Source organism: Azolla caroliniana, unplaced genomic scaffold, assembly GCF_043228905.1.
Source record: "Azolla caroliniana isolate FFs.n. ecotype wild unplaced genomic scaffold, voAzoCaro1.0.p SCAF_17, whole genome shotgun sequence".
NCBI classification, from domain to species: domain Eukaryota; kingdom Viridiplantae; phylum Streptophyta; class Polypodiopsida; order Salviniales; family Salviniaceae; genus Azolla; species Azolla caroliniana.
In genome coordinates this window covers 17,412,765-17,425,553 of record NW_028230452.1, presented here as the reverse complement: position 1 = coordinate 17,425,553, position 12,789 = coordinate 17,412,765, and the positions used below count along the sequence as shown (strand labels likewise).

Sequence of the window (12,789 nt, the reverse complement as noted above, 5' to 3'; positions counted from 1 at the left end):
ACATATCAAGCTAAAAGGCCTTATATGCATCCTAGTTCCCAATGACATCGCAAATTATGGGAGATTAAGCTTTGTAATCACATTATGGATACATGGCAAGATAATTTGTGAAGAATAAGGAACTAATATGTTGGATTGAGTATGATACATTTGCTTTTACATAGTAATCACACAATTGCTACCATGTAATGTTGTGTGTTTTTATATGCAATGGATTCTTCTCATCTTCATGGAAGGAGGTTCATCCACATGACACAAACTCATGTTGCAACACCCCCATGTCCCGTAGGATTTTATTTAATTCTAGACGCATTTCCAAGCCCAAATTGATGTGATTGCACACATAACATGTGTCAATGCCTAGAGTATCACCAAACATGATGTGAACATTGCCTTTGCACCTCAAAACCATTGGCCATCAAATTATTTTTGCCAACTACATATTGAACAATGGTTCAATTAAATTTCTGTGTAACATGTACAAAAGAGGGTCATCAAGAATGAAAGTATCTCAATCTTGTACATGATGGTCTATTGTTGATAAGCTTTTGCCCCGTATTCGGATCGGTCTTTGCTCCCAAACAATTGCAATTATGATAATCAATCTATAATTCACCATTTTCAAGTCCATCACGTGAGAAATAATAACTTAAAACAAAACATTGTATGCTAAAGCCAATATGGAAGTGTTGATGATTTATACATGTAACAAGACCATAAGAAACTAATTTAGGTATCTCACAATTCAGTTTAGCAAATTATTGGTTATTTCTCGAATTGCTAAATTTTAACGTGTATTAATCATGATGAAGTAGTGGTACCTTAAGGTCATATGATCAAGTCTTGCCAAGTTGCATTCGATGTTGAGCTCATCAAAAACATACCAACACAAGAAAGATAAAACAATGTGAATAATCATTAATAAGGAAAAAACAATATAATAACTTGTTACTAATTTGGTACAATTGAACATTAGTGCGTGTATAAATTGCTAGGTGTATAAGCAAAACAATCTTGAATATTACTAGCCGCCATAATTATTGTATAATTGAATATGGATACATAAAAGAGTTTGTCGGTTCTATGTATGATACCACTTACATGTTGATGACATGGACTTAAACATTCATACATTGTCATGGAAAACTTGAATATCATTCATTCATTAAGAAGCTAGAAGAATGTCTCTAGGAAATAAATAGATCTGAATTTTCTAGTTTAAATCCCTCCAAAGAAATCCATGCCATGTTTTTAATTCGAAATTCATCTAGGCTAAGGAGAGTGTGGATACATATGACGTTGTCTAAGGTGCCCATCAAGGTGGCGATAGTGTTGGGCGACATTGCGATGTCATTCACCATATTGTTCTAGTTGGGTCATGAGTAGAAAGATTATTGATGATCCAACATCATTGACAGAGAGAGATGTATTTACTTCCGCTATGTGAGACCTACACATATGTCAATTTATGCAATTATTGTGACCAAAGAGATGTTGATGTTGATGCATGAAGAATATATGTACAATAGATCTCTTTCGCGTTTGGAATTTAGGGAGTTGGATCATAGTTGGATCAATGTTGATGTGAAGACATGACCATGCAGAATGTGGGTCCTAATAAGATGTGGTTATCTAATGGTAACCATTGCTCTCAGTTAAACTCTAGATTTAAGATTATAATCTAGGGTACATGAAAACTTCGCGAATGTCATCCACACTATCGCTACCATGGAGGTCAATATCACAACAATTGAGTTGGAGATATCTCTTGAAGAATGTTAATGCACATTCACATCACTAAGCCCTTGGAAAGATTACAATGATTATATTAGATATAATAATAATACACTCTTCATATCCCTCTAACATCATCAAGGATTGAAGATTCATTAGGAGAACTAACTTTCATGGTATCTTAGTGAAGTTCATCTACGCTACACTACTTGTTGAAGAGTATTGATGCCTCTCCTCCTATTTATAGGAATTATTCATTCGTCCTTCCATGCCAACTATTTTCATTTGATAGCATTGTGTCATGAAATCAATGCATATCTCCACTAATTTGAATAAGTTTGTTTCATGTAATTTTCAAGAAGCATATGTGCAGTAATGTCGATATCACAACTCAATGTTGTGTGGTAACCACCCCACATGCTTGACACTCAAATGTACTCAAAAGTTTTTGTTTTGCGAGTGTTCAACTAAATATGTGCTCTAAAACTATGTACTAACTTGCCAAGTTTGTGTTTTGGTTTGTCACATACATTTTTTAAGTAACTAGGAATCCTAAAGTCACTATCACCCTATCTTCTTTCCACATACCTATTTCTAATTGTTAGCTTACATTTAGCTTGAATTTGGTTTTCTACCATTTTCTAGTTGCAACAACCATTGTCAACCTATCTTCTTTCCCCGAGCATTTCATGGGTACATGTATCAAGAGGGGGAAATTACAAAAATGCACTTTTTCATATGATTGGGAGCCTCAACTTTGAACGAACACATTGTTTGTAGTTCTTGAAATGTGCATGCATACTTCTCTAATTTCTTTATTGTATTTGCATATTCCTATAATTAGGGCCAACAAATCAAGATGACCCTAGAAAGCACAACACTTACCACGTGTAAAATTAATCAGTTTGAAATATAATAACCTTGGAATAACCCATTGTATTTAACTTGTGGCTGAGAAAGGGTATAAAATGAGAACATTATGTTGTTATCAAATGTAAGTGTAAAAGTAGCTTCTGAAGAGGAGAAAAAACAACTCAGGAAGAGAATATCAAATTAGCAATGCTTCAAGGGCATGTTAATGTGACATGATTTTTAACATTGATTCAATTTGCCACCAATTCACACAAACCATTGCCTATCAATATCAAACAACTACATGGCCTATATCCAATTGCAACACAAAAGTAAAACTACCAGATCAAAAATATATAATTGAAACTTTTATGGTTTTGGAAGGTTTTACGCAAACAATATCAACTTGTGGAAGCTTTAAATGGTTTTATTTTTATTTGTTTTATATATGCCAAAAAAACAAAATATAAAATAGTGTCTGAATCTTTCTATGATCAATTAAATCATAATTGCATTGTTTAATCATCACTACAATATATAGATTTATGATGTACTATTGCCGTATACATTTTTGTTGCGCTCTAGAATATCGTCTAGTTTACCGAACAAGCGCTGTTACAACACAAAGAAGAACAAACATGTCAGAAGTCAATATGATTAGGAGTTTAAACATGATAATCCTTTTTTTTTATCCATTTTGAACTGTAAAAAGATAGTTCTTTTTTCTTTCGAAGATTGGATTGCAACAAGTGCGCACCTTGAAACTTTGCCTATCAATAGTTGCACATTTGCAGTTCGTAATTGCGCGGATTGTTGCAGCACGAGGCTTATTATTCAATAGTGCGAGTTCACCGAAATAGTCGCCTCTCTTGTATTGCATCAGTGCACTTCCACCAGCTTTTGTGGCTTCTGCCTCACCCTGGGTTTTTTTTCAAGATGTGAAATTTTTCAAACCGATAAACCAGACATGCATCCAAAATGACACACAACATGAACATGGGAGGCAGAATAGACAAACATCCGTTGCATTGTGTGATGTGTTATTGACTTGTAGAATGTTTTCAGCCTACACATACTATTTGAAAGGAAGAATTGAATTTTTTTTCAACACCATACACCATCTTTAATTGGTCTAAGCATCATGGTACTGCATAACAACTCAGAAAAGATGTTCCATAATAACTATGTGTTTTGCATATTGGTGAAACCCCATATCTCTATTAGGAAATAACATTGTTTTCCAGCCATTAACAGAGGTATTTTGATCGCATTAAACCTATCATCAAATGCACTTCCTCTGATTACCAGACCAAATCCCTCATGATGCATATGTTCATTGTACTTGTGATAGATGCAATACTACAACAGATCTTTTTTTTCGATTTGGACCTTTTCGAGTTTTTTTCCAATATTTAAATCAGAGATACCCATGATTTCTTTATTTTCTGACGCTTATATAGGGACACACTTTATGATTCATTTATTTTCTGATGCTTGTATTGGAAACACCTGATCTTTTTATCTATTCTTATCTGGGAGACACCTTATGATCAGTTTTTTCAATACTTACATATCAAAGAGAACTTATGATCTTCTTTTCATTACTTGCATAGCAAAGCATAATCTGGTAAAAGCAAGATAGGCATACCTCTTCAAGCAGGTAGAGCTTATCTCCAGGTTGACCCTCAACCACGATGTTCTGACCAGCATCGAAATACTCTGTCTCTAAAACATCTGCAATCGCAGATTTCTCATACTTTTCAAGGCTCTGGAAAATTCAATCATATAACAAAATAAGTTACACAAGGAAAAAAAAACAGAAATAAATAGTAAGCAGAAGAATGAGCCACAAAATCATTGAAGCCGTCTATAATCCCTATCCATAGTTCTAAGGACATGAAGGATACACGATATGTTCAAACAATTAGTTTCATTTTTATAATGCCAAAAGCATGTACATTTTTCTTTTTTTTCCTTCTTTTTATCGTTACATTCTTGATTGACCTTTAGAAGTGGAACATCCTCCAGAAATTTCTCGTAAGTCTGCCTTTTATTGCTGGTTGTCTGAAGCAGAATAGTTCGGAAAGTCATTCTGTCCATGGCCCAGAGTGTACAATTTTCAATTGCCTGTAATACATTCACACAATTACTTCATATAATGTGTATCTACATATATAGAGAATTTTATACAATGCAATTCAAGATTGGCAAGGATTGGCAAGATTCCATACATCCATACATTATTACTTCATACACACACACACACATAAAAGAAATTTTTCAAAGAATATCATTCAAGAAAATAAGTTGCAAGCAAAATTATCGAATCCCTAACAAGTTCAACCGTATACATATTCATGCATGTGTCATATCAATTACATGTTTAACAACACATAACAGCAACAGATGTAAAAAAAGACTCAAAATCCTATTGTTTGCATGATAACTTTGTCAGGGTAAAATAATAAACCTAGACCAAAACGAGAAAATTTAATGATGGAAGTTAAGGAAACGTCCAGAAACTCACCTTTATCGTGGCTGCCCGGGGTGCATTATAAAGCAGAGCAAGCTCTCCAAAGCTATCTCCAGGTGCATAGCGCTTTAACATCTCTGGTTCAGTTTTGTCAGGTTTTAACAGCCACACTTCACAAGCTCCTTTCTGTTTGCATCGCAACAAATTTTTGTCATTAAGAATTATAGCAAGAAACTTATAAGTATATAAATTCTTAATTCCAAATATATGAAAGGAAAAGGATTCAATGCACAACCTCTAACAGATAAAAACGATCACCGGGGTCACCTTGTTTGATGATAAGGTCACCAGCATTATATTTAACCTCTTCTACAGCATTAACGACCTAAGTGAAGTCAATATCAACAACAACATGCATTCATGAATCAATGAAAAACTGATGATTGTGAGAAGAATCCATGTTTCTATTGCACAAGAAAATACAGAATTTGAGCATACAATTTCTGCCTGCTCTTTATCCAAAGATTTAAACAAGTAGTTTTTTTCCAGAGCATCACGGAGCCTTTGTTTTGCTTCATCACTTTTAGGTATTACCTGAAAAAGATAAAGAAAAGGTGCTGCGAAAATCTAGTTCAAAAAAATTCAACACTAGAGCAAAGTATTTAAACATCTAATCCCATAATCTTGCTAATACATTGCCATATGACTTATGAGTCTTCTATATAAATTATCTTGTCAAATCTCGAGTACAGACTAAGTGATCAATTATAGGCTATGATCGTGCCTTTCACAAGAAAACCATGTTTTAGTACCTGAAACCAATGGATTATCTTGGATCTTGTACATTCAGCTCTCCCTATCACATATACTCTTCTATTGATATTATGACCACCATGAACCCACATAAAAAGTTTATAAAACTGTGTCCACTTGTTGAAGTTAAGACACATGAAGAATCCAGATGCAGAAAATTGGATAATAATCACATTAAAATACATTACTTAAATCATTTTAAATTCAATATCATGTGATTTTAGAGGTGGAACAGACATGTTGGATATTTTACCTTCGGGGTGAAATTCTCATCTAGACATGTAATCTCTGCACAAACAGCAGACCTACGTGGTGCTGTTCTTGTCCTCTCAAAAGTTTGAATATCATCAGATGCTGATTTTTTCTTGAAGCTCTTGAGAAAACCAGAAACTTTGGATCCAAGACCATTTGTCGTAGACGAAGACATTTCTCTATTTCTATCTTTATATGGGTGTTCAACCTCTATGAATATATAAAACAAGGAAAAGACACATTTTGAAAGGATCAAAAGTAAGTCATTGCGTTTGAAACATACTGCTTCAGTGATTCCTTAAGAGATACAAGAAGCTCTTAATATCCACTCCTCCGCAAAAAGACATCATATTTACACTGTTTCAAGATGAGAATACACACACTAGTCATTTCTCACCCATCCAAAGGCATATTTTCTTGAGCATATTAGCAGAATATTTTGGGCCTGGACTCATGTCTCAAGGCATGATGATGCTCTTGGCGCTGAACCAAATGTACATGAACTTAAAACAGAATAGTTAGTTAAGTGAATTAATATCTAGATATCTTCTTTTTTAGTCCAATAAAGCCATCATAATCGTAATCTTCAGAAAGGCTTCAGGACGAAAATATGGCTCTAAATAACATGGTGATGAAAAGCCCTCTCCAAATAGCCAATATGGCACACTATCATAATCCGGAAAACGTTAACATCGAACATCAACATATTATTGCAAATTCTTTAGAAGTCCGTGTGTACTAAAAATATTCATATTTTGCATTTCTGATGTGTCATAAACATTAAAAAAAAAAATGCTAACTGGGAGGCAACTACATTTATTGTAATTGGTACTAATTGTTACAAACTTGTTCGGCTAAAATTGCATAATTTCTGCAATACTATATATACTCCACAAACATGTCCACATGGTAGCAGGTGACCTTGATTTTGTTGAAAGTATTTTTTCAGGTAAACAAGAAGATCAATTCCTATAGCCTCCTCAATTGGAAGCTGTAACAGGACACCTCATAGATATATGATTGCAATAAAAAAGAAGCCCAATCACACATATGTGATTGAGAGGGAATGATCGATCCATAATAAAAACACATAATGAAGAGTTTCATCAATGGATTCAATAAAGATAGTCATGCAAGAAACGAACAACATCCTGATCTTCTGTTCATGACTGTTTAGTTTCACTCTCCTCTGCTTATACTTTAGTCTGCTTTTTATATTAAACTGTATTAGTCAAAATGGTATCTCCTTTTGGAGAGTCTCTCCGACCCATTGATACCAATGAAGTTTTAGTTCTAATTGCGCTAGTCAAAACAATGGCATCTGCTATCAAAATCTTGAACGTCAAAGAGATTCTGGTTCTAGATTTGTGCCATATAGATATCTTGCCCATTCAGGAAGCTTATCTAAAACCCACTCGCATACAGCATCAACAATGTACAGGAGTTTAAGACCTCTTTCTGCCAGATGCTCCCTGGAGGTTTCAAAATCAGATTCAAATTAACTAAAATGAGAGTGATAAACCGCATTTTAGAGCTTATTACAAACTACTAGACAAAGTCAAGTTTTTTCTGTTTGTGGATCAGTCTACACATTTCATGCACCGACCAGGTTCCATGATTTTCTGAGACCTCCATGTAATATCTCTTGGCATCCTCTTGTGCTTGGATCCTGTAAGGCTGTATTATGACCATAAATGAGGTTATATGTACAACAGCCAAATTTTATTCTGGTACATCCTTGAACCAATACAAAAGAGTGATATGTAACTTGACCAACCTCTTTATCTGCATCTGACAGATCAAACCACAACTGCCCAAGTAACTTGCTTATCTCACCAAACCTCAGATGTGGATGAGATGCAACAAATTCAGATCGTTCGTTCATGTTAAAGAAAATGAAGGCATTCCTAGGACGTAAACAACATCCAAGAATCCTGGCAGGATAGTGAAAATTCTTCCAAATTTTATTCTGACCATCTCTATGACCTTTTTCCTTTTTCTGCAAAGACAGTCTCTTTGCAATATGGATTCTATGAGCCTTACTTGAACTGGGCTTTTCCTCATCAGCCAGACTGGTGCAGGGAGGGTCAGAAATTTCCCTGGATCTTTTGATGTCTACATAGATACACCTTCTTTGCTGTCTAGGTGGAGAAGTATAATTTCTCTTGACAGACTGTGAACATGATCTGATCTTTACATGTGAAATAGAAGGTTGATGTGAAGTGCTGGGATCCATGTCTTTTCCTGGAATTATGCTTGCCAAAGGCCTCCTGGATGAATCTGTAACCTTTGAGATTTTTTTTCCTTTTAAATATTTAGGTTGGGCATTCTGGAACTCCTTAGCAGATGGAGTGAACTTTCTGTTTTTATCATCCAAGTAAACATTCATCGGAGCTGAAACAACAATAGGATTGCTGGAGTTTTTCGCATTCTCCCGTAAATACTGTCTAGTTATCCTTCTAGAGGGCAAAGGATAAAACGAGCAACAGCCTATTTTCTTTGATTTCTTGTTCTCCCTTTCACATTTTTGTTGCATTGATGTTGCTGGGTCACTGATGGTCAATGGCCCTTCCACAGAAGTTAATATTTGATCACAAAAGGCAAGAGGAGACATAGGAGAATCATTGCATACTGGTATTGATGATGATCCACGTGAGTGTTCACAATCTATGTGAATTGAACTATTGCTTGTCCTAATATCCATTCCCATTCCCCTCGATCTTTTACCACATTTTTTGCTCAGCCGTGAATATACTTTTGAACATGACGAGAAATCTGTATTGACATCAATAGAAGAAGAAGATACCTTATTTTGGTTGTCAAGGAGTACAATTTCACTGAGCATATAGGGTTTGTCTCACCTGATGAGCCAGAGGAAGATAGGAGGTTCATCCCCTGAGCAGAGTCAGTCACAAGTGAAGGGAGGGATACGTGAGGAGATGTCTCATTATTTGACTTTGCACCATCAATGGCAAACTCTGATGCATATGGTGTTATTAAAGACATCTCAGTGTCTGTATCATCTATTTGTCTTGAATCAGTAGACCTTGGATCAAAAGGCTCCAGACCTTCTATGGCATCCTGTGATTGTGAGGAATGAGCTTTAGGTGCTTCTCCAGAAAGTACAGGCAGTGTTCTTTTACTTCCCATAAAAGAAGAAGAAATGGCGCTCATCTTATTTTTGCAAGATGAAATCAATGTGGATGAGAAGGAAGCAGTTCGTCCATCGGTCGAAGAGACTGGCCTAGTGCTATTAGCAGCATCCAGATGTGACAATGAAGTCATTGTGTTTTGAGGATGATGAACATAATTAAATGAAGCATGGGATGATTCTGGAATAACAAGGGAATCTTTCTTAATCTCTTCTCTATGACTTGTAGACCCATAGGGCATTCCCCAAGAAGGTAAACAGCTTTTCTTCTCAAACGAAGAAGTCGAAGTAGTGAGGCCATGAGTTGTTTCCTTCTGGGGCTCATTGAAGAATATAACATTCCTTTTCTTGGAACAGGGTTGCGATGTAATATCCCAATTCTCTTGGTTTGGTCCACATCCGGATACACCAGTGGTATCAGAACTCTTACAAGATGACCACCCATGATCCAAGAAATTGATGCTCTCTTGAAATTGAAGGGATGCCTGATTGAGCTGATGTGATGAATGAGGAAAAGAGGAACCACTAGTGCTCTCCGTATTGTCAACCATGGATGGGTTTAATGTTACAAAGGAATTGGTACTAGATATCACATTTCTATCATGCTCTTCTGCGCATGTACCGATCATTTTCATAGACAAGAGTTCCCCTGTTCCACTGTCCCATTGAAGGGATACTTTTCCTTTGATATCAAATGTGGTGACAATGATTGTACCTTCAGCCATCGCTGGTTTTACAGGAAAGGAGTCAAAACAAAAACACCCAACAAAAAGCACAGCATGAGAGAATAATCTACCTTTTCTTTCCAAAACAATGGTTAAGTTTCAAGACTTCCTCTCTCCCTTCTTTGTTCACGTAAAAAAAAATAAGTTGTATTTTACAACATTTAGATACAGTTTTTCATGAGATCACTTTCAAACATCAGGGAAACCACATCAGCACAAATGATGCACCACTGGGATTGGATATGTTGTACCACTATCTGAAAATTGTTTATCTATTTCCATTCTCGTTCGTTTACTCATCTCTCTCTCTCTCTCTCTCAAACACACATTTGTAACATAAAACAAATGATGTTTGTGGAATTTGATCTGAAAGGTGATTTGTCCTCTGGCAGATGTTAAATGACCGTAATACATTTTATTCCAATTCCACTTCACCGCATTGCATTTCATCACATCTCATCTCATATCTAGGCTACAAACACATTCTTCCATATCTCTCCTAAAACTAGAACTACAATAGAGAAAGCCTAAAAACTAAAACTAGAATAGAGAAAGCCCACATCATAAAATAATACAAAAAAAAAAAAAAAAAATTGCATCAAAGAAAAAAGAAAACATATCCATCTCTCTCTGTACCTGTTAGGTGCAATTTCAGGACTGGGAGTTGGATAAACAGCCAATGCTCTGTTCATCCTCAAAAAAGGTAATACTTTTTTAAGGGGGAGGGTTTCTTTGTTGGGTTCTGGTTGATCAGAAAGGAGAAAAGGTGAGGTTGAGGGTACAGGAAATCTACTCCTTCATGGATTGGTTGAGCAAGCAAATGAATGCAGACAAGTTCTTCATTCTTTCCTCTGGAATTAACCGATGATGTCCCCTCCCCTGCACCCTCTGCACCCTTTCGCCAGCCAGCAGTTGGATCAAACATGCTCGAATTTATTCACAAAAATGGCCGAGAAATATATAAGGTTATTCACAAAAATGGCCGAGAAATATATAAGGTTATTCACAAAAATGGCCTAAAACCAATGAAAGGCTTCATTAATATGAGACATATAGATATGTATAGTCTTATAGATATATAGAGAGATATATAGATATCATGTATACATATGGAGAGATATAGAGATAGAGATAGAGATAGATATATAGATATAGATATAGATATTACATAGAACGTAATAAACGTGTTCGTGCAAGCATCCGAATGTCCGAAAATGTTTGGAAACGAACACGTTTGGAAAAGGGAAAGATGTGTGTTCCTTTTTCTTAATTGAAAAGATAAAAAAAAAGAGATGAAAAGGAGAAGAAATTGAGAGAGATCGAGACGTTGAGGATCAGAAGACACACAAAAGACCGAGATGTAGAGGATGATAGAAGACAATGAATGTGGAGAAGGTGACGAGAACAATAAAGAATTAGGGGTTACGATTATGGTGATGATGATAAAAATAAATAAAGGTTGAGATGATGATGATGGTGAACAAAGAGACCATGATGATGAATAGAAATAGAAACAAGCAATAGATATAGGAAAAAAGTATCATTTAGTACTTTCCTTGTTAGCTCTCTTCTTTCGTAACTTTGATAGTTTGGGTTCGGGCATCACTTTGAGGAATCTTGTAATGTGAAGCTGGTGGCAGGGGTGCCAATGGTAAGTTGGCGATGATGATGATCATCATCATCATCATCATCAGGTGGTTTTCATAATAGCAAGCCTCCTTGTGGTAGATATACAGATGTTTGCACAAACCTCCTTAGAAATGATCGTGTTAAACAGTGGTCTACGTCCAAAAAATGAGATTGAGTCGATGGAGCACTACATTGTGATTCTTTAAACCCTAAAACAGATATTAATATTTTCCCATGATTTAACGCAAATTTGTAATAAAAAAAACATAGATTTAATCAAATCAACATCAATATTGTAAGAACTAAGGTACAAGTGGTTATTTAAGGGGGAATTAGAAAGGATTAATGAAGGGCAGTTTGGCAACCTAAGCCTCTTGTGTTGATGGCTCGACCAATCCCACCAGTTTCTCTCCCTTTTTAGTGCTTCTAACATTTTTATTTGGCACGACCACCAACTAGACCTAGGTCACCTACACATGTTTGACTCCACTGTGCATAGCCATATTCAATATTGACACTTTTCCTAGGAGCACATGAAATGCTCTACTGATAGTTTTGAGCATTTATCCAACGACACCACCAAGTAGATTGTGCATTTATCAAGCGTCCCCCGACAACAACCCATGTACACCAAGGTGCATGTATTTCTATATCTTGGGGAACAACTAATATTGAAATGCCAATTTGTTCCATGTACAACTTATGTTATACACATACACCCTCTCTCTGTCTCTGGTTATGAACATCGAGGTATATTTCTATATCCTAGAGACGACTAATATTGAAATGGCAATTGCCCCATGCACACACAACTTATATTACTCTCTCTCTCTCTCTCTCTCTCTCTCTCTCTCTCTCTCTCTCTCTCTCTCGTTCTAAACATTTTGGTTACAAAAGCCCGTAAGGCAACCAACTAACATACACAATTACATTTACCAAATAAGTCCCACCTCATGTAATGTATACAAATACAATCTACGAAACATACCCCCCCTCATTTGTTATATACAAGTGTAGTTTACATAGTATGATACATATAACTACATTTATAATTATTCTTACATATATAATCACAAGTCACAAATATATGGCTCCTTTGTTTCAAACATAAAGGATATACTTTCAACCAAGGGTTGCCCGAACTCTATTTGTGCTTTTTA

At 35.7% G+C, this 12,789-nt stretch overlaps 1 protein-coding gene across 1 annotated transcript; it reads right to left on the bottom strand.

The window, feature by feature from the left end:
• Nucleotides 1-2,925: 2,925 nt before the first annotated feature.
• Nucleotides 2,926-10,855, bottom strand: LOC147853348 (uncharacterized). The gene is made up of 10 exons (XM_087333397.1): nucleotides 10,637-10,855; nucleotides 8,986-10,002; nucleotides 7,902-8,899; nucleotides 5,558-5,653; nucleotides 5,355-5,444; nucleotides 5,114-5,245; nucleotides 4,591-4,713; nucleotides 4,235-4,354; nucleotides 3,344-3,505; nucleotides 2,926-3,198 (listed from the first exon to the last, which is right to left on the bottom strand). Exons 2-10 carry the CDS (start codon nucleotides 9,998-10,000, stop codon nucleotides 3,130-3,132), a joined length of 2,805 nt encoding a protein of 934 aa, XP_087189523.1. The 5' UTR covers nucleotides 10,001-10,002; nucleotides 10,637-10,855; the 3' UTR covers nucleotides 2,926-3,129.
• Between the last annotated feature and the right edge of the window lie 1,934 nt (nucleotides 10,856-12,789).